The 24951-nt window shown below is 25.1% G+C and overlaps 1 protein-coding gene across 9 annotated transcripts in view; it reads right to left on the bottom strand.

Moving 5' to 3' along the window:
- Positions 1 to 24951, bottom strand: part of LOC114131724 (cAMP-specific 3',5'-cyclic phosphodiesterase) — a 657881-nt gene that overhangs the window by 17764 nt on the left and 615166 nt on the right. For all 9 annotated transcript variants that reach the window (XM_050200512.1, XM_050200888.1, XM_027997021.2 and 6 more), the window contains 2 exons: positions 15303 to 15404; positions 10827 to 10891 (listed from right to left, as the gene is read on the bottom strand). In XM_050200512.1, coding sequence (XP_050056469.1) covers positions 10827 to 10891; positions 15303 to 15404 — 167 coding nt within the window. The remainder of the gene's footprint in view (positions 1 to 10826; positions 10892 to 15302; positions 15405 to 24951) is intronic.

Raw genomic sequence — 24951 nt, 5'->3', positions numbered from 1 at the left:
ACCGAGTTAGTTTTCAACCTATTTGCCAAAACAACTACGACGCGGAACGTGTGTCAGCAAAAGGTCTAGTGTTTAGACATTCGAACGTACAGTCGTTGTATACGTATTTCAATTTTGGCAGTTATAAAAAATATGTAGGTATAAGTAGGTTAACCTACCGCATAGCCACACGGTATATTGGTAGAAAAAACCGTAATAATGAAAATTTTGATCAAATTCGTATTATATTATGGTTTTGTGAAAACTATTATTGTATAATATAATGCGCAACCTTTATAAAATGGAATTTTTGACCGGGTCCCAAAACTTGACAGACCTTTTGGACAGCACTGCCACGTCACGTTACTTAATAAGCTCACTTTGAAACTTTAGTAGAAACCTCAATAATAAGTTTTTGGTAATTCAATAATCAAGCAATTGTCAACAATTGGTGACTGGAAAGTCTTTTCAAAGTAATACGACAAGCTTTCCAACTCACTAGCACATAAACTATATTATTACCTAGCACAAATCTATAATACGAAGATTTAATACATTCAGTTGTCGGTGTGTGTTGAAACCGTGAGGTTGATTAGATAAAAACATTAATATTATTATTCACTAATATTAAATGTTAATTTGAGGTTTCATAATTATTTTTTACAAGTATATATTTTATGAAACTCATTTTAATATATATTTATATAATATGTAAAATATATAAGTAAATTCAAAACAAATTTCTGAAACGAGTCAAAAATGTATTCCATTGAAGTTTAATGCGCGTACCGATGAATACCATATTTTTATGCATTCTGCTTGTATTCACAAATTAAAAATTTAAACTGAAGCATTCGAGTTTTTATTTAAGTAACTAGCAATATATGTGCTTATTTGAATCATTTTTTTTTAAATTACAAATTAATAAGTAGCTCGACGCGTTTAATACATCGGAAAAACTGCAGTACTTAATGCCAATCTGTATTTTTATTAGTATCTAAAATATATGAGCGGTTTTTATATAATATAACCAATTCACTAAAATTATGTGTATAATAATATCTGAAAATATGCAATTAAAAAAATATATTATACATTATACAAAATGTCCATGTATTTAAATATTATGCTACATTAAATTCACGTAAATATTGTATAATATTATTAAATCGTAATGCAGCAATTAAAGTTGTAATTGAAATTATTTTTTATGATTGGAATTGGAACATATTTTTTCTCTTTTATTATATTTGAAACGAATCTCAAGATATGAATAGAAAAAAAGGAAATTCGCTATCTACTTAATATAAAATTTAAGACATTTGAGTTTTTTTTTCTCAAGGCACACTGTAAAGAGATACAAATAGGTCCTTATATAGGTATACGCGAATGTGTTATTTTCGTTAGCTGAAGTATAATATAACTGTGAATTCTTCTATTGTTAATATAACTCTCCGAAAAATGGAAGGCCTTTTGTATAAAAAATAATTGGCTCCGAGCTTATATTTTTACCATGGATATTCAAGGATGATAATATAAAATGTTCAGCTACTATATTATTATACCTCACAAAGGATTTTAATAACTCAAAAAGTAACATCGAACTCGTTGACACGAAAAAAAGAAAAAAAAACAATATGTCATATACATGTTTTGTTAAACATTGTGTAGTAAAGTTAGGGCCAATACGCCATATTATTTTAGGGGTTGTTATAATGAACGTTTGTAGCATTAAAATGAGTTTTGAAGGTTCATTTAAACTCGAGCTTTTTGAAACGTTTGTTTGGATTACCCAGAACTCGAAAAACTAATGCAAAAACGGGATACGATAATCGAATGTCCATTATATATATATATATATATATATATGCATAAAAATACTTTTTTTGGTTAATTCTGATATTGAAAAGGTAAATCCTGTGGAGGACATTTTCTGTTTTAATGAGACTTTGTTGAGTAGCTTCATTTTTGCATATAAAGTTTCAAATAAACAGTGAAAATAAATTTATATTTTTAAGTTGATTTGCGTGAAAATAATAAATATTCAATTCGTAAAATAAAAATATAAATGAAAAAATAAAAAAAGTAACATACAAAATAGTGTCGTAAAAATGTCAGGGTTGAAAAAAAGTATGCGGTCATTCTAAAATAAATAATGTGTATTTAATTGTAAAAAAAAAATTGAGTAATAAATTAATATGAAATTTTACAACAATGTAATTAATTATTCTGATATTGTATTTTGTACAATTAATAAGTCATTATTATTTATTTTTCTGTACGACTTTAGACAATGTACCTATTAAATACTGAAAAAATTGATAAACACAATATTTTGTTTTATTAATTACTTAAATGTTTTATTTTAATTAACCCTAGTATTTATTGATTATTTAAATCTACAGTAAGATACAATAGACCGTTTATTGAAATGTTGAAAGATAAATAAAATTTCAGCTCGAAAGTCAAATGTTCGATTAGTGTAATTGATAACGAATACCTCAAGTCTTATGGTTTGATGATTATTACATAATTACACTAAATGAATTAACAATAAAATGGAGAAGTGTTTATTACCTATTTTTTCATAGTGATATTTTTTTTTGTAACATCTGGTACTGTCAACAGATAGGTTAGTAAAAATTTTAAAACGCACGTATATAATATATAAAAATAAGAAATAAAATATTCTAGAGAAATGTTAAATGTGTTGGGTTAGAATAATAAAATCATCTTGTACACTTAAGATAAATTAACAGACAGAATTTAATTCAGTTTTCGCGTGTGTAGTGTGTACGAACACGTAAAAAAACAATAGCGCATGTCATAATATACGCACAATTCCACGGGCGCCTTGTCAATTAAAATCTATTCGTTCATGTGCAAAGCGGACACAAACAAATTCACATGGCGCAAGCGCGTAAAAACAATAATTATTTGTACGCTAAGTCCGTGTATATTTATACGTAAATTGTATTAACCATATTTGTTTGACGCATTTTTACGCAAGTCTATATGCAACTCGGATTCAGACTTAATAGGGGGCTACTTATATTTTAATGTTAAAACATTATTTAGAAGTGAGGAGTTTTTTAAACTATCATATGTTTCATATTATGCTTCATTAATAATGCGTTGGCGTAAGACGAAATTGATCGAAACAATTTTAAGTTATAACGTGAACTAAATAGTTAAAAGTAGTTAAAAAAAAAAAAAACAATTTAATGTTCTCCAATAAAAGCATAGAGTTTATTCAGCGCTTTTCGCATCATGCGTGTATTTGATTTTGTGAATTATGTACTTGGTTAGGTTATAATAATATATTATGCTAGTATTCCCATTTTAAAATAGTTTATATTATTTGACTGCTATTTGTGACTACGTGTCAACGTGTTTATCACATTTTTGAGCCTTTGTTGTTAGTTCTAATAGCTTTGAATTTGATATTGTGGCTAAAACCTTTTATAATTCTTCTAAATTTAATATGTGATTGCGGCTATAAAATCTTTTATTTTTGGCTCATTGCTAGTTTCGTTGGCATCATTATCATTGTTTTCTACGTTTTTATTTTCATTTTCTACCAAAAAAAATGGCGAATCGTAAGTTTGCGCGTCTCTTAATTCTCACTCACTATTAAATATAATGGAATCCTCTATATCAACATTATCTGTAAAGAACTCTACATTGGTATCATTCAAAAAGTTCCTCGATTAACGTAATTCACCACTGATTTGTTTTTAAATAATTTCATGGATTTTTTTAAATTTTTTCAGACCAATCGTCTGAAGCCTTGAAATCGTTGACGTTCATATTCAGTCAACTCCATAGCTTTTGTTTGTAAAATTGTACCGGAAATTGACAATTTTTTTGAACGAACGTTGATAAATCACTCATACAACTTTTGATCAATTTATTCAAATGAAGGAGTTTTCCATAATCTTTTTCACATTTTTTTATTGAATTGTAAACAACTCAAGTTTTTTCTCATTTAAATTTATTTATATGTTCTTTCGTTTTTAGTTTTCTCTTTCATTCAAATAAATAAATTTAATATGTTATCGTTAAAAGTCAGATCTTACCGTGGCACATTAACGAGTAAAAACAGTACGAAAACAAATGAAAACAGATGCGAGCACTGCAACGGTATGAGATAAGATGACTGAACAATTCACATCAACAAAATTGTGCCATAAGTACATACATATCTAATCTTTGTTGTACTATAATTATACATATACACTTTGCTCTTAGAAGGTTAATAAATCAATGTGACAATTGTGGAGCGATAACATCAAATAATATATCAAATCTTTATAAAATTTATATTACCTTATATAGTTACCAAATATATGTGCCTATATAATTGTAATTTATCTTAGTATGATTTGATTTTCCGTTTTGCAAAGAGTATTTTTACTAATTGGGTTACGAAAATTGTCCATTTCCGTTTTGTAGAGGTTCCATCTTAGAGAGGTCAATTTCACATAATATTTGAACCGGAGCTATTGACATTTTCTGTAATAAGAGATTCCGTCTAATGGAGGGTTCGTTATAGAGAAGCTTTATTGTATATATATATTATAATATAGATAGGGATACTAGGGATACTAAATAAATTATTCAATCCAGTTCATTGAAATTTAATTGAATATGTTTTTATTGCCAATTTAATACATTGTTTGAATGTTATAATACAAAGCATTAAAGAGAAAAGAATTATAATGTTAAGATGCATTTTAATAAAGCTCTTGCTTTTAATTTTTAACACAATATTGTTGATATTATTAATTATAACAATCATAAATATATAATTGAGTATATAATTTAAGATTAATACAAAGACTGATTAATGTTTTATATAATTAAAAAAATTATAAATCAATTTATCAGATTAGAAAATTAAATATCTTCGAGATAGAATTCTCATAAAATATAAACTTGCTATTGAAGTACCGTATACATGGGAGTATTGAAAGACCACGATAAAAGTGCGATTTAATGTTTCATAAATTTTAAGCCTGCGTTTGTTCAAATAATAACTCTTGTAGAGATTTATAAAACAAGTAGCTATGTAATGATTTTCTTTGAACTAGATGATGTCTTTTCATAGATTAAATGGTAATAATTATAAGAGGTGATTTTTCAATTAAACGCTAAATGAGATTGTTCGGGTACACTTTCTATCGAAAAAAAAAGTATGCTTTTACAAAAAAAAAAGTCAATTATTATAATAAAAGTATAAACTTAATGTCTGTAATGTATAATATAATTTATATATATATATATATGAAAAAAATGGCTTTGTATGAAATCTGAATTTATTAGCGTCAAAAAAGCCAATATTATTTTCCAATAAATGCGATCCTCCACATTGTTGCCTACGCATATAGTAGGCGGTCATATATTTATTCGCTATTATTCGTTATCTACGTTCGTTTATTGATACGTTGATATGATATTTTACACGGCAATGACGTATTATACCTATTACGTGTACGTTTGTATATAATATAATATTATACAAAACACAATGTAGACGTCAAAAGCGCGCACGTCGTGATGTAAACACCACTCGGCCGTCGTCAACACGAAATTAGTTCACATAATATACGTATGCGTAGAATATTATTATTACTATATTAATCGTAGTTTTAGATATTTTTTCAATGTTTACGGAGCATTTTTTTTTTGTGTATATACGAAGAATTAATAGCTTCGCAGTGTGTAAATATATTGTATAATACAACATATTAAATAGGTATATTATAATACTCGTTTAATAGTTGTCGAGAATATCCTCTTCAATGCGAGATATGTTATATATATATATACTATGTTTGCGAACGATTTCAATCGCTTCACTACAAAGTACGCTCATTGTGAATATTTCGTGTACAAAATTGATAGTATTATATCCGCGTATAGTATATTATACCGTTATAACAAATCGTATCTACGTCTCTCACAAAATCGTATTTTATTTTATTTTACGCGCACTTGTAAGCACTCTAAGTGTACGCTGCTGAGTTCTCAAACACAGAGACCGTCCGTCCAATATTGAATATATTTTATTTTATTTCACGGACAATCATTATTGTCCGATATACAATAAACAATTACGAGTTCACAATAATTAACACTGATAAAATACACGATAAATAATATGAATAACAAATAAATCAACAGAATAATTGTTTAAGGAAAAAAAATGTATTATTATGTTCGTATAAGTGACATGTGTGTCGTGTGCACGTGAAATTCGTCGTAGGGTCCCTTATAAAAACACGTTGATATTATATCATTATTGTTATATACGATTTGTAAATTAATATAATGTTTTGTGTATAAATAACAAATTATAAGGTTAAAATCATTTTTTTAATAACTGTACATAATATATTATACATATATGTATTGATAATATTTATATCTAGAGTTTTCATTTTCAGACAAAGATAAAATTATAATCGTTTATTTTTCGTCAATAAGTATAGTATGATACAATGTGTTGCAAAGAACTTTTCATAACCCATACTTGTGCATCTAGTTATTTTATCTATATGACAATTATATATTATTATAATATAACATAATAATGTATTGTGAGTTTTTTATGAGTTATTATATAACATACTGTTGCATATTAACCGTCGAAACTATCAAACTTATCTGTTTATATCATTTATATAATCCATATTAACCACTATTACTCGTAATTTTCAAAATATTTATTAACAAATAATTTAAAATTCACGTGGTATAAAAAGTTCACCCAACGCAGGGATGAAAAAACGTAAGTGCTTTTAAACTATATTGTATTGCCTATTGAAATTGCGTGAGATTTTATTTTTCCATCACATACTTATAAAACATATTATCTAATTATTGGCTTAATAATGACAATAATAGATATTAGATAAGTAGTCGACCTGCGCGTCATGTTTAAAATTCGCAATCGTGGGATTTGCGTGTGACGTTTTAAGGACGTCTTATCCAAATGCGGTCACTATACATACATTTATACATAAATATATGTATTATGTATAAGTATGCAAACAATTTTGTTTGCGAACTCGTAATGAGTATAGGAAGATATAATTAACAGTTAATTGTATTAATTTAATATCGCTATTATTTCTGTGCATAATATATTATTTACAAATGCGCACTCTAAAGTCGATACCTATATAAAAACATATAATTACGTGTGCATCAGAAATGTCTTATACAATTCATAAACCGATCGGTTGTCAATAAAAATCTGTGGTTAAAATTATAAATGTATAGATATTCAATATATTTTTATATTATGATATTATTTTTTTACAATCGTGATTAAGTTTTGATTCCATATAGTAAGTACCTACAGTATACAATTATATAAGAGGTATTTTAATGTTTTGTGACGAAAACAGATCGCGTAAGGAATAACATAATCCTTACCATTTTTGTGACACGAAATTTGGAATAATATTTATGTTATACTGTATGAAATCAGAATCGACGTCGTGGTTCAAAAATAATAATAATTATCTAGAACACTTAGCTATTATGAGTTATAACGGAAAATATATAGGTATATATTATTATTATGTGATAATATATAATATAAGACATTTTATCAAATCGAAACAAAATTGTTTTGAAAAATATTTATTTTACGATACATACGAGACTATAAGAGTACTGCGCGAGTTTAGTATATAATACAATGGCATAATACTTTATTTGATATAATTCCTATAAACTATATAAAATATAATATAATATTGTTTTCAAAAGCTTATGTATTATTGGAATTTCAAAACGTAAAGCGTACTGATCGAATATGATTGTATTACGATAAAAAGTTCAGTCAAATTGAAAACCTGACTATAACTATTCAGAAATTTTAGTAAGGCAAACATAATATTAAACATACACATTATAACGAAATATACAATTAATTGTGTAGATAAACTTCAAAGGAATTAAAACGAATTCGTTTTACTGGTGGTGAAGTATATAATATTATATTATTTGAGTTTTCGATTGAGCTAACATTATAATAACACCGGGTTAATGTAGGTGTATGAAATAAAATTATTAAAAATACATAACACGTGGCCATCGATCTTCATAAATCTTCATCATTATTACACCTATACGTACAACATAATATATACCTAAGATTTTGTTGTTCACGAATTTGCGAGTATATATAATAACTCTGTGCGTCATTTATTTGATATATTTTTGTATGCTACACCCCATTGTTTACACAAACAATTACTCATTATATCTATTAATAATAAAATATGTGATTTTATGATAAAAATTAAATTCATTTTCCTTCTGTATTTCTACGGATGAGTAAGTTATGCGGAAAACATACCATTTTGATTCCCCGACGACCATAATAATTTGATTTCATTGCATGTTATTGCATTTTGAATAATGTACAAACAATTTATTTATTAATTTTATCAATGACCTGAAAAATAATTAAATAAATACATGGGTATAAAAGAAAATTGCTACGATTAAAAATTGTATTATTTTTCAATATTATAGAATATAATCAATTACTCAGCGTTACCAATATAAAGTATAAATTAACAAAAGAATATTTTATGTGTTAACTATTTTAATATTTATTCGTAAAATGAAAGGAATAATTAAATGCCGTAAAGACGGAATATATAATAAGCCAAAAAAAAAAAAAAAAAACAAACAAACAAACAAACATATTAAAAACCTGAAAGAAATTTATTGTTATTACAAAATGAAACCTGCAAGCCAATTTCAATTAAATATCATTGGAAATAAATCGCTCAACAGAAGAAATATAATTCGATATCGATTTGGAGAAATAATAATAAATAATAATACGACATGAAATACATTTTTATTTTATTATTTTAAAAGCACAAAACACAATTGTTTATGTATATATCTAATATCTATGTATTTTTTTTTTTTGCTTAGTACATGATTAAATGTAATATAATTTATATCGAACAATGTGTTTTCGTGTGCATATTATGTATTTCGAATTTTAATTGAATATTCTAATACTGAATAGTCTATATAGTATACATGAACTTGTATTAAATAATATATTATTACTGATCCTGCATTGTGTTTCCCACATGCTCATGAACAATTAAATAATGTTAGTGGATTTATCCTGTTTTAAACTTGTTAAATAAATGTAAGCTACATATACTTTTAAAACATTCATTGTGGTTTTGACAAAAATTAAAATTCAGATCTATAAGTATATACATTATACATGTACAATTCAATGGTAACCCTATAATACAAAAAAAAAAAAAAATACATTTATTTTTCGAGAGTCTAAAAATCCCTGTGAGCTAGATTTTTTTTTAAAAATCGTTATTCTTAGTGCAACGGTATAGTCCTCAACATAGTATCTATAGCTATCAAAGTTTTAGGTGAATATCAATCATGAATCAGTCAGCAAGGGATTTTTCTTTTATACATAAAAAAACTATATGCATTGCATACATATGCGCTGATACCGCGTTTGTTATTAATATTTCACGCAATTTTCAACTGTTCTTAAATATTATACTTTCATATTATACAATTGTCATATTGGCTTAAATAACATATATAGCAACTATTTTCTATTTTAAAATATATTTATAAATAGCAACAATCGTAACTATGCATTAAGAATAAACAGGAACCGCAGATACAAGCATTCTTTAAAAAAGCACATTTTAAAACTTAGTTTCTTCTCGGTCGTAATTACATACTCAATGTTAGTATTCTAACCATTTTACCCATTTCATAGTCCATAGATAATCTTATTCTATACATTTTTTTTTTTTTTTTATTGCTATAAACTATAAAAACTAATTATTTGAAATTATAATAACAATTCATGCATTTATGAAGAAAATACTTTTAAATTTAAGTACCTACCTAATTCAAATTTAACTTAAACTAAAGTATAAATATTTAAATTATTTTTCCATACTAATCAAAACGCATTAGGTCGAATCATAAAATATAAATTAATAACTAAATCATAAATATGTATTAGCCCATAATATTTCCAAAAAAAAAAAGTTCAATTTCATATATAAAACAATATTGTGAAACTAGGCTATTCATCAAAAAATAATACTGTAATACAAAACAGAGTACTTCTGGTCACCATACCAACGTTTGCAAAATTTAGAACCCTGGATAAAATCTTTTGTAAATTATATATTATATACATACGCAATCACATACACACTTTTCTTTGTTAATATAGATATTTAAGTATTATAGAAATATATATGATTTTGATAGCTTTCATTACATTCTATATGATAATGTTATAAATTAGAATATACGTAAAATAGCAGCATCCATTATACATATGTATTTTGATACGTCGTAAACATGTATACATATAATTACTAATGGATTGTTTGATAATCCTCTTTGGCGTACACATATTATTATAACAACATTGTATATTATAGTCAAAAGATGAGAATATTATATATTATGAATTCATAATACTAATAATAATAATTAATAAACATGATGATAACAATAGTAATAATAATTTACACGACTGTCGCGCGTTCCTGTTGTATACGAATCAATAAGCCAAAGGTAGGTTAACGGCGAAGTATCTACATGTTATAATAAAATAATGTTAAACGTTATTAATATATTCAGGGCGACTATATTTTAGTTTTTTTTTTTTTTTTTGTCATGATTGACATTTACGCGCATCTGCGTATTACCGGTCAGCTTAAAAATTGAAAATTAAAACGATAATACCACATTTTTTGTTTTAAAATAGCATAATTAATATTAATGTACAAAAATCATTTTACCTCCGGGATTGACAACTCGGCTTTGCGGGGTACTATTGCCAGCGGCGCCGGATGATCTTCGAGACCTGTCAGAAAAAAAAAATATGTTTCAATTAAATCAATTATATAATATTATTTTATAGAACTTTTCATTAGCTGATAATCGTAATGCATGTAATTGACATCATATACATCGTTTATGTATACATAGGTTTATATTACGTAGTATAATATTGTTCGTTGAAATTGCTTATAGAATAACTTTTGAGTAGAGTAAAAACCAATATTATTGGACAAACCATATTTGTGTTTGAGCTTGACTGAGTATAAAGATACAGGTTGGCTTCGAAAGATCTGACAAGCAATTTTTAAGCCCTCTACAAACGAGTACTCCCTTTATGTGCTTTACGAAATAAAATATATTTAGCATGATTATTGATTATAATAAATAATAATTGTTTTTTAACACGCAAAACCTAAACTTTTAGTTTCTCTCTGACTATATTAGTTACATATCTTGTTATGTTTTCTTGGAAAATAAAAAACAAACATGGATCAAGATTGATACTTCCAACCGTGTGTCCACGAACAAAAATATAATTGGACGATCTGCATCATTCTCCTACTAACTATCTTATTATCTTTCGTTCACTCTATGTTTTGTGGTATTAATATTAATATCAGTTTTTCATCCACTGATAAGGTCATTTCTCAAAACTATTATTAATATAACGTTATTGTATAATATACAATTGAAGAATATTGACGTCAAAATGATCGAACATTTCCAGTGAAAATATCGATAAGAAAAGCTTTTACAAGAAGTTTAAAGACAATGATTATTGTTAAAAAAAAAAAATGCAAAATAAATAACTGATAATAAGACTAAAAAAAAGACTGAACAATTTTTTTTTTAATTTTAGACCGGATACACGATTTATGAAGAGCGTTCAAGATGAAAAATACGTGTCACGAAGAAATGTAATTTATTAAATACTCCGCAGAAGTTAATATTATAATTATGCTAATAACTTTAGTGCTCATCTATACATACTTATATATAATATATACATATACTATTTAACTATACATAAATGCATAGAGTAGTTATATATTATATTGTATTATATAATTATAATTTAAAAATATATGACTTGGGTTGGCGCGTCCATCGATTTAATTATTACATGTATAATAGCGTTTCGTCTGGTAATTACGTAGGTATGCATAAAGCCATAAAGGGATCCAGTTTTCCTAGCAACTGCACACGTATAGCTCAATTTACCGGGAAGAGATAAAGTAATATATTTTATAGATTTTTTTATACAGATATAGGCATGGAATAAATTACGTTTATTTTTTATGCAAAATTTAGTAGAAAATAGTTTGTTAATTAAAACTTAGCAAAGCATTCAGAATAAATAAGTAAAAATGTATAATTAATAAATAAAATATAGTTATAGCATATTATTGTGAATAGTTTAAGAAACGTATACAAATATATAAAATAATAAAGCAGTATATGATTGAAAAGACAATGAACTAATTTTTGAGCAAAGCTTTTGTTTCTACGAGTATACGTTTTCCATTTTATACATTGTGCTAAATTAATGCAACAAAGGTAACAATTAGGGATTATACTTGAAAAATATATTTATTAAAAATTCAAGAAGGTAAAGATAAATATTGTGGTTGATAAATTGAAACTAACGAAGATTAAAAATAAAATTATTAAGAAACAACCATAGAATATAGAGTAAAACAGTTTTAAATTTAAATAATAGCTTTCACCTTATTATATAAATTTCAATAAAAAATGTATAGTATTAATTATTAACTGCAGTTGGACTTATTTCTATATGATAATGGCAATGGACATTTTTTATTAAAATCATTATGTAAAACTATAAGTATGGGAATTATGTATTTAAATGTATTCAAAATATTAACAATTAATCGATTGTAAACTAATTGAATAAATTGGTTATTTTTTTGATAGCAATAATACTCGACTATCGTTATTTAAACGAAAAAAATCAATAATTTAAATCTATAAATTGTCAAACATAACTATCATTGTAATTATTTTTTCCATATCATGTGTATATTTATAGAAATTAACATAACTTAATTTACTTATATGATAGTGAAATAGTTAATGGAAATAAAATATCTTTCTAATCATTTCGATAATTTTATTGTTAAAAACTTTATGTTGACTTGGAGTGTCTTTTTTTTGTACACATTTTTAGATCACTTTCCACTAAGAAAATATTAAAGGAACAGTAAATATATGATATTGAACGTTTCAACGTTTACTAGCTATTGATAATTTATTAAATTCGCTTTAAATTTTGCCACGATTTAGAATAGTTGTTTTCAATAGCTGTCCGGAGTGTCTAATTTACATACAATTATCATGTATTTGCATTGTCACTGTACTTGTTTTCTATACGGTGAAGTGTAATAAAGTGTGTGTACAATTTACATATATATATTATGCTAGTAAAAATATTTCAATTTCAAAACGTCCAATTAATGACCATCGAATTCAAATTACGTTAAAGACATCGTAACATAATTAATATTACTATATGGAGTGTTATCAATACGGATTAGAATCATATTATATCGTACCGATGATGTAACTCGCGGCGTGTATATACAGGACAGCTGTGTGCGACGGACTGTATAATACCGTAATACCACACGTTTTAATTTTTAGAACTTATATATATCTCGCAAAAATAGAAATAATGATACATAGATATGGATATATTATAACAAAACTTTTTTTCATCTTATTTATTTCTGTTTTTATGGGACAGTGAAAACTGAAAACCACCAATCCATTTGGCAACAACAACGACTAGAACGGGGGTCGATCGCGTAAAGATTTCCTATATAAGTCGTCATTATGTATTATGTTATAGAATAAAAAGAAAATATGTTTGAAAAAACTAAATAAAGAACGATCGAACGTCATTCAATATAATAGGGATGCGAAAATAAAGATGCACACACGTATTTCTCTCTCAATCACTCTACCCCCACTCTCACTCACTCACTCTCTTTCTCTCTTCCCTTCTCTCTACCACTCCGATTTTTCTAATATGAGCGACGATGACGTATATGTTTAAACTTTTTCTTTCGCTTTTTCTTTTAATACGTCATTCAGCCTTTTGCGCCCCTACCGTATTTCTTAAAATATCTTATTTTATTCGTTGGCTGCATACTAGTTGCGTCCTAAATATAACTACGAAAAAGGTTTAATCTGAATTACGACGTGGGTTGTTTTGCGTTACATCAACCCGACTTACGATTCGATTTAATATTGACTATTTTATGATTTTTCTGTCATATCTATAATATTATGATTTCCCGTTTTATATTATATTATATAATAACGATAATCGACAATCATAATATAGATTTATACCATATCATAAAATTATTATAATACTATCATTGACCATATTTTATTATTAATAACGAAATTTTAAAATTTATAAATTCGAATTGATAGGAAAAAATATTGGATACATTTTACTAGTACATTAATATTTATTTACAAAAAATAGATCACAATGAATTTTAAAAAAAAAACATTGTTTTTAATGTACACTCCTATAATAATACTGCTATAGTCCTAAATGTAGGTATGTAAAAATGGAAAGAAAAATGAAGTTTTATAATAAATAAAAATACTTTTTATATTTCATGATCTTAATTAGTTAATTAGTATGTACTCTCAATAATTCATCAAATAAAAATGCAAATTATATTAAATTGCTAGACATGGTTAAATAGTTTAATTGGTCGTCAGTCTTAAGTCTAAACTCAAAATGAAAATATTGTTATATATATTATATTATATATAATATAAATTTAAAGTTATTATTTGGTGTACCTATTTGGAAATATGGTACATGATATAACTATGAAAAGATGATAAGTTATTAAATTTAAACAAAATTCAAGTTATTCAAGATAAATTCTTTCGGACAATGACAAACACAAGTCGGTTTCAACGGAAAAAACCCATTCACTTAAAACTAAAAATTAAGTGGATTAGTGAAATTATATAAGATTCTGCCACCCGTCAAAACTGACGGTTATAAATTATAATACATGGTCATAATGTTAACACTGAAGTTCTACAGCTGCTGGATACAGAATTAGACGTCAGACGCCTTAAGCGGCATAAACTAAACGACTAAGTTTTATTATAAATATTTATGAAAGTAAATAACAGTGTGATCCAATGGAAAAATTACCGTAAGTGTTAAGTTATTTAATTGTAACTATTATTTTGGATTGTAGAAGACGATTCCGTCTTACTGTATTTAAAAACAAAAAATCAGTATGTGCTAAAAAAAAAAAAACTTGAACCGCAATCAATAAGGAAGACATTTTTATTTTACTTTACACTATTTATGTTTAAACCTTTTATACAAGTAAAATTATAAAAAAAAACAAATTGTTTTTAATACTCACTTTTGTGATGGTACATTGGTGAGGCTTAAGAAGTTATTGCGGACGCTTCGTAGGCTCGCCAGTATTTGTGCAAACGGTGTAACGATGAGATCTTCACCATGGCTAAAATTAAATAAAAAAAAAAAAATTAATTTAAGTGGATAAATAACCCAAATCCTGAATTAACTTATTAACTTAATTATACTGTTATGTTTTCTTTAAAAATAAAGAGACGCAAAGTATTCAATATTTATATTCAAATACATTTTTACAACTAATATACCTAAAAAATATTTTAGACTTAGGTATTTTTCAATAACGATCTATAAGCCTACGCACTATAATATAATATAATCTTTAGTACAATGTTACATAAATCGATATTTATTTTTTTAAATATTTGTATGCTTAATAGTAATAATCCTCTTAATAATATAAAACACCAAATGGTATAAGCTTTATATCGACAAAGGGACTACAGAAAATAATTGTTTGATTATTTCTTTAATAACGATAATTTTTACTAAAGTACTTGAACGCTTCGATTCAGCTAACCCAATCGGTTGAATTTTAACATGTTTAGTGTTAATATTTATAAAATTATATTTGTACAAAGTTTATACTCGTCATTTGAATATTCAAAATGTTATTGTTTGATTTGATTATATTTAAATATATATTTTCTTCATATATCTAAATACTAAGTGCATTAATACATATAAAATATATTATTATGTACACGCAATAATAAAATAGAGTATATTATTAAGTATTTGTTGTGTTGTATTAAATATATGGAATACAAAAATAAATAAATGTGTTATAATACTATTTATTTAATAATATAAATTATAAAACAATTCCTAGATTACAAATCATAGGTACCTATACCAAGTGATAAAAAAAAATATGAAATTTCCTATTTTTTCCATAACAACCATTTTTTAATCCTATTATCAGGCACGCGATAAAAGAAAAGATGTGGGTAGACGTGGTAAAATGCTTGAAAAGAAAAATAGTGGGTAGTCGAGTTAAAGATCTCCCATGAGTATTCGAGAGGAAAATAATTTTAGGCTGTGCCTGGTTGTAAGAAAATATAACGAAAGTTTTGAATATTAATACATGTTACATAATAATAATAATAATAATAATAATAATAATAAGTATGATACTTTAAAATGAGAAAAATGTTGGAATACTATGCCATATTATATTTTCATAATTTTACGTAATCTGCAAAGTGATAATCGTTAAAAAGCTTATCCGATTATCATTATTAAATTTCTTACATACTATGTCATTGTATGCATAATAATATATATATACATTGCACACCAAAAATTAAAATTAAAAAAAATATTGCGTTAAAAAATGTTTATTTTTAATTTATTTCGTTTTCCACGAGTTTTAAAATGATTTCTTGTGGACATTTTATTTAGACTTAAATAATTGACTGGAGGTAAGCGTAGAGGAGTAATGGAAAAATTGAAGCCAGTCTCGACTAGCTATATAAAATTTAGCGTGAACATTTTTTCATTTGCTTCAACCACTCAAATCAAGTTTTAGACTGTTATTAAAATTACATTATTATTTACATAATATTTTAGCTACGAGTTCTATGAGGTCCATAATAATACTATAATAATATATGTTTAATATTAATAGAGTGATAGATTATAACGTTTATTGATCAGAATAAATACTATTAACTGATTTTATAAGTTTATTATTTAAATACTGCTTTATAAAATTAGGTTTCGTAATATTTTATGTGAATTTATAACTTTACTATTTATATATTTATTAAGCATACGAATAGGGTAGATTTATAAATTTTTAGTCAGGTGAGCCATTCGGTTACGTCATGTTATTAATTTTATAATATTTATCTATGGGTATTTATTCACGTGTTATTGGTTAAGGTCGAAATAATAATAACTGAAAGTTTATACAACTCGAATGAATTTAGTATAGAATATTTAAACTATTTCATAATTTAGATTTTAAATCACTCAGTAACATAAAAAGTAGCTTGGTTATTGGAGTTTTCGATGAAAAAAATGTATGTATAAGAAGTTGTAATAAGTTAAAACGAAACTAACTGTTTTTATAGAAAAAAAATATTTTTATGAAATTAGCCGAGAAGAAAACATTTATCAATAGATCCGTCCTATATGTAAACATAAATTTAACTTTTTAGGTTGTGAATATGTGCTAAACACGTTGGTATATCCAATCGATAAGCAAAAGTAATTTGATTTAATATTTAATAATTGGACACTATAAGATTTATTATTTATATAATGAATATATCATAACATCTTATTATAAATTCGAAGTTATTTGCTCATGCAGTATAGATTGTTAGATTATCTTGGAAGTTTATGTGTGCAAAAACGATTCATGTAGTTTTGTGCATATAATGTACAATATTCATCAGATGATCGTTAATTAAGTAGTTATGAGATACAATATTGTTATGTAATAATATATTATAATACACTTATATATGTTCTGTTAATTCATTTGGGAATTAAGTTCACCTCACTCTCAACATATCATATTGTAATATATTATTATGGTACACACGTGGTAGTACAATACAATATAATTTCGCTTAGAGTAATAAATTCAAAACGTTTCTATTTGACTTCCAATCTCTCCGGTGATGTATTGTACTGTAAATGGAGGCTTTTGTGTTTAACGTACATCATTATGATAGCGTGAGTTTGTGGGATGCGTGAGCATGCATGTAAAACGTTTCGAGATTTGGATTAAAAGTTTGATGGGTTTCATGATGTTTTGAGAGCTACAAAAGTATAGAAATACAAGTAAATATTGATGCGAATTATAGATATATTATGTATGTATTGCACCTGTATAATGTACATACAATTAAGGAAATTGTATAAACGAGTATCCAATTGGTGAATCTGAAATTATATTTACGTTTTGTTGGAATTTTTTATTTCACCTGGTGCTTATTATAATATAGAGCATTGAATCCGCATTGTATTACATTATATTATAATTTAAACAGCATTGCTTCATCATAAAATAGGTAAAACAAATATTACCGAGATATTCGTTTTTTAAACTTTACTGAAACCAGGGAGTTTGTGGAAAAACGTAGCATAACAGACAACGATTAAAATAATAATACATTATGAAACCGTTAATATTATAGGAGCACGTTTAGTAACAATTATAATAAATATAATACAAACGGCTAATTAAATAATTATCGTATAAAAATTATGCACTATCATTATTGCTCAATTGAAACACAACTTATTTTATAAAACATTAAACAATTATATTGGATTGGTGTTCAAAATTTCAAATCTTAGATAAGCCATGATTTCCAAAACGATGACTTCAATAGGCTAACATAGCTTACATAGCCACAGATAAATATACTTTTTCAGTCATGTAATACAGACTATTCGAATATAGTATTATTACACATATGATGGGATACGAATGTTTGGAGAACAAATGATAGTGAGTCGTATGTCAGAGACATATACGTATAAATAATATCGACCTGAGTAAAAACGATAAGATGGGGCGTAGTAAGGTGAGCTCTATAGTATACGAGTAGATCATCGCTTATGAAAATATATAATTATTTTAATATGCATAATTTATTTAATAGATAATTGTTTATAAGTACGCTTATTTCACGTTCAACCAGAGAATTATCACTGGTATATATCGTGCGATGAGGTTAAAAATAGTTCGAACAGTTTCCACTGACAATATAATGTTGCGTTTTGGAAAATGTTTCTTATATTATATATAAATGTATAATACTAAAGTGCATGTGTATAAAGAGACTGTTCACGTTCGACAGATCACATACGAAAACGATAAAATAATATTCCAACATTAAAATGTGTCGTCACGTATGTTGCTCGTATAATATTTATATATATATATATAAAAGAATATAATGCGACGCTCAATGATGAGATGGGCACATATTATAGCACGAGTACCTATACGTATTATACATCCGGTTGCGTAGCATTTTTCTTCCTGTTCCTAATATACATGTATATTGTATATAATATACAATATTCATATAATAAATACATATTACACTATATTATGTATAGCATTCGACTGGCATTCCTACAAATGGCATTCAAAATATTGTGTAACTCGAGTTGGGGGAAAAAACAAATCAAGCAGCTTATATGCACCACGAGTTTATATAATATATTTAACAAATAGAACACTAAGTAATATTTCCTATACAAACATAAACACAACTCGCAAGTTATATCAAATAGCATGTGCCATTGATACTAACGGCAAATAAATACACCAATAACGTTTGGCGTTGTCCTACACTATTATAATAATATTTATATACATTATACATATATATTATACGATATGTAACGTATATTTACATTATATAAGTTTCAAGACGCAAAACATAATATTTCGAGTGTATCTCAAAGTAGAAACCGAACTTTAGACTATCGGATTCTCAGTATTCATATAATACTGTATAAATGTATAAACGAAAATCCAACGTCGATCGTTGTCTTAATTACTAATAAAATAATCATCGTTAATATATTATTTTGCTAAAAAATATAAATATATATAAATATTTATTTATGTTTAATTTTTATTTCAAATAAATAAGCGTTAGAATCATAATTACTTTTATTTTTTGTACAACAAAATAAATTATTGCGCACGTATTGGTAATAATACATAATATATTATTATATATTTGAACAAATAAAAATGATATTGGATTTATTCTTGATATATATTTTTATTTCGTATTTTATGTAAATTTAAAAAAAAATCGATCTCCCAATCAAGTGGATAGATCAGAAAGGGTGGTCTAACCTTTTGTTAATGGTGAGTTGTATTACACAATCATACTATTATTTGTATTTAATTTTATAGCAAACTTATTATATTATATAATACATATAAGTTATTACATTACAAGTTTATATTAATTTGAAATTATGTTGATTGGAGTTGCTCATAATTATTGCACATAATATGTACTTATTATTATGTCAAAGAGAGATTATAGAAAAGCTTCGATGTCTTCAAGTTGAACTATTTTGGGTTAAGGTATAAGTTTAAACTACTTATATTATATTATTATATTACAATTTATTAAATGTTAAATATAATATGGAATTATGATCGAATAATCTCTTATATTCGAATAATCGGTGAAAAAACAACGAAACGGGTATAAAATAATTAATTTGAAAAAAAATAACCTCATGTGTACTCATTTCACCTATATTTTATACAACTCAAGTTATCTGCTACAGCAAGCGAGAAACTACTCATCAAAGCAAAGACCCTATTTTAGCCTAGTCAAGTAGTGTAATATTATATAGTTATATTTAATTGATGTTTTGATAAAATTATTATTGTGCATGCTTTATTATGGCCGTCCTCCTCTATATCTGAACGCCAAATTGCTATACACGACGTAAATAAATATTTTTGTTGAAAACTGCAAACGCCGCCGGTGATGTATTAGCTTAATTACGTAAGCGTGAGCAAATTCAAAAAAGAAAATATGACAGAGAATTGAAATAAATGTCGGTAATTTCAAATAAATTAAATCATCCACGGTAAAAATGTTATTATTTTATTTATTTTTTTTTTTTTTACAGGAAAAATTAATTTATATATAGGTACGTTTTTTACCTCTCGGCTCCGCTTGTAATAAACGTGGGTTGCCTTGGCAGTAGTTGGTGTTAGTTATTAGCATTTATAAAATATAATAAATGTAACCTTTTTTTTTATATATTAGTATATACCAAAGTTTTGTAATTTCCTTAAGAATTACAAAAAGTTGTATTGAATCACCCTCAACGAAAATCAGATAATACAATGACAATTCATTATTAAGTCTTTGTAATAAAAATTAAGTGGTCAAATTTTTATATTTTTTTAATCCCAATCAGCTTTATTATGTATATATTTTTTTAAATTATTTATAGTTAGAAACACTTTAAAATAATTTTATATAATATGTACAATGTAAATTGTATATCATATAGGCGCATATTAAAAAATATTTTATATTTAAATACCTAGTTTATAATTGTTCACTTAAAACTTATTAAAAAGCCATATAATATATTTTTAAATTTAAATGAATATTAACAATAAAACTAATAAATAATTAATAACTAACCAAAAGAGGCTTCACATTAAGTACTTTAAGCAAGGAATGTATTGATTTTCAATTTCTATATCTTTTCTGGTAGGGATGTGAATCTATTTAGTTTTATTTTATAGTCAAGTGGTTTCACTACGTAAAGATATAACTTGTAATTATTTAAGAAATCTAATACATTATTTATGGTTAACACATATTCTATAATATGTATATACAAATCCAAAAGAGGAATAAATAAATTGTGTACTGAGCTGAATATGTAATATATTCAACATTACTCAGGCTATAAAGAGGCCATATTGTTCATGAAATAAAAAGTGAACATGGATCTAACGCATCTGCCAACTTATATAAATTACTGACTTATGTTCTAAATTTATTTGTCTTGGCCGTGATTTTAATTCCATGACAGTTGGGATTTCGTTTTATAAATGGACAAGTTTAAAAATATTATTATTCATAACATTAAAAATATTTATAATATTTAAATTATACCGTGACATGATATTTAATTTAAACGAAAAAATATGTATCAAATAATGATTTGTTTTCACATTTATATAGTTATTAAATATATTGGCAGCGACAGTAGCACGTTTTTTAAAATATAAGCTGTTTATTGTTTAACACAGAAGAATCGTTAAATTTAAGAATATAATTGAAAATATTGGGACAGTGTCTTCGAAAATCAAAATAACGTTATGATATAATGCTATTATTATAATATTGTAATAATGTTCTAAAATAAATATCGTCATAAATAATTTTTGTAAGGAAAACACAAGAAAATAGTACTATCACAAATTCTTTTTCTTCTTGATCCGATATATTATATTTATATACATGAAGGTATTCATTTTTATAATATCTTAATAGCAGTTTCTATTACTACAGCACTGGAGAATATTAAATATTAATTCAAGAAAAATAATTCTAAAAATTCAAGTAAAAATATAGCTTTACATACTAAATTATGTTATTCTTGTTTTTATTATAAATATATATTAAAAATATGTTTTATTTTCAACTTTAATTTTAACTAAATATACAGTTAGATAGTTTATGAGTTCACATTTATTTAGCTATAATTTTTTTGAAAATAAATAGATTATAATATTATGTTAAAATAATAATAATAATAACAACTGTAACACTACTAATACATAATAATTAAGTATAATAAAATATAATATTATTATAACTATCAATTACATGATGATAATGATTTATAATATTATCTCGCACTAGAAAATTACCAAATTTCTAAGTTATTGTAGAGTAAATCATATTATTCATTGAAAAATATTTAAATAATCACTTGAATTGAATGAAATTACCCAAAGGTGGTTTATTTTGTCTTATAACTATTAAAGGAAATACTGAAAAATATAGTAAGTGATAAACTAATCAAGTATAAGTACACAATACATAATACACATACTACATTAAAATGTTCTATTAAGCTAATATTGATAAATCTTAACCTAACCCAATACTCATCTAGGATGAGCCATTCTGAACCAATCAAACAGAATGCAATATAAAACGAAACAACAATTATTATAAAATAATTATTATTAGTTATAATATCACACATAACCTTCATGGTTATATTATAACATGTATGAATTTAGTTAAAAATATTTGTTATTTTACAAAGTACAATATCAGGACACAAAACTACCAAAGTAAATATTTATTTTGGATCAAAAAGTTTTTATAAAATGACATCGGTTTTTAGAAAACAGGTAGGATGAATATTTATTTAAATTTACGATTCTAAAAACACAGTAACCGATAGCAAAATAAGACAAAAAGTTTTGATCACTTAAAAAAAATGTGCATGTTTTTCTTGGATTTAACGATCTTGTTTCAAAAAAAAAAAAAAAAAACTAATAATAAATAAAGTAAATAAATAAAAAAAAAATAAATGCTAATTTAAATTTTGTCAAAATATCGCTGAACTAGAGGGCGGAATGGAGTATACAAATACATTTCTGAATTACCGAGTCCAGAATATTATAAGAATGCAAAAACGCGTATTTATAATATACAGCCATAAATACAATATAATATAATATGATATTATTTTTTTATATGAAAATATAATATACAAGCGATTTCTATTGTAGCTATTTGTATATGATATTTCCTTTATAATCCAAACTAAAACATTTGAAAAATCTTTAAATACTGCATTGAATATTATTTTAATATTTTTTTTTTTTTAATAAATTGCAATTTTAAAATTTTAAGATATAAATTACAAATTTAATAATAATCATTGGTTGTATAATTATACTGCAATATTGTCAAACATTTGGTTATAAAAATAAAAATTATAACATAGTACGCTTTTTTGTATTACATGTATTAAATAGTAGTTTATGGAGTAGAAAAAAAATAAGGATATTTTATAGCATTTATTTTATAAATATCATTCGTTCTAAAAAAAAATAGTAAACATAGCTATTACTTACTATCTCCTAAACCTAGATTTTGTTTTTATTGAATAATCGTATTTTTTTTATACTTACATTCTTAAATATAATAGTTTTATTGAGTGTTATTGGGCTCAAGTTAATAGCTACGGGTTTTGCATTTCAACACCCCATACACAAATGTTCTACGAAATATAATACTATTCACTAAATTGCAATGCATAAAATAAGCCAATAAGAAGTCATATTCAAATGAAAACAATATATTATGATGAATTAAATAAAAATAAATCATTTATAAACACAAACACATAATACTATTTTACTTTAACAAACATAGTCATACTTGATAAATAATAAATGGAACTATTAATTTTTCAGTTGAATAATGTCGATTCTATCTGCCAACTCTGAAATTATCAGAGTTTATAAAATTATATATACCTATATATGTATTATATGTACCTAATATACGCATCGAAAGAAAATATTATCTTAATATTATATTATATACGTAGCTATAGATTTATCCAATTCGATTTCATTGATGTTCTAATTTCGCATCAAGTGATGTAATTATTTTTATTATTATTTGAATTACTGAACACATGTCATTCATTATAATATCATTGTAATAATTTCTGTACACAAGTTGGTTTTGCATTCTATAGGTATTAGGTATACAATTCACTGTAAACACCCTTTATAACTAAATTGTGCTTTTACTTACAATATTTATGATGCATTATTATTAAGCATGCACACTATAAAGAATTTAAATATTTTATTCTAATATTAATTTTTGTTTTACAATAAATGGTTTTGCTGAGTTTATGATGTATATACTAAGAAGAAAATACATTTAGGTATATACATGATAAATAAAGTGATAAACAGAATTAGATGACCATAAGTGGGTATATTATTGCGTTCAAACATCGTTACGAGTGGTCTAGAGAATTTTTGTTTACACTCAAACGGTAGTGGCTTTTTGTCGATGAAAAGAAAACTATAGAGGAATTTTAAAAATTATCTATCTAGAGTA

Source organism: Aphis gossypii, chromosome 1 (genome assembly GCF_020184175.1).
Source record: "Aphis gossypii isolate Hap1 chromosome 1, ASM2018417v2, whole genome shotgun sequence".
NCBI lineage: Eukaryota > Metazoa > Arthropoda > Insecta > Hemiptera > Aphididae > Aphis > Aphis gossypii.
This window is presented reverse-complemented; position numbering and strand designations above follow the sequence as displayed.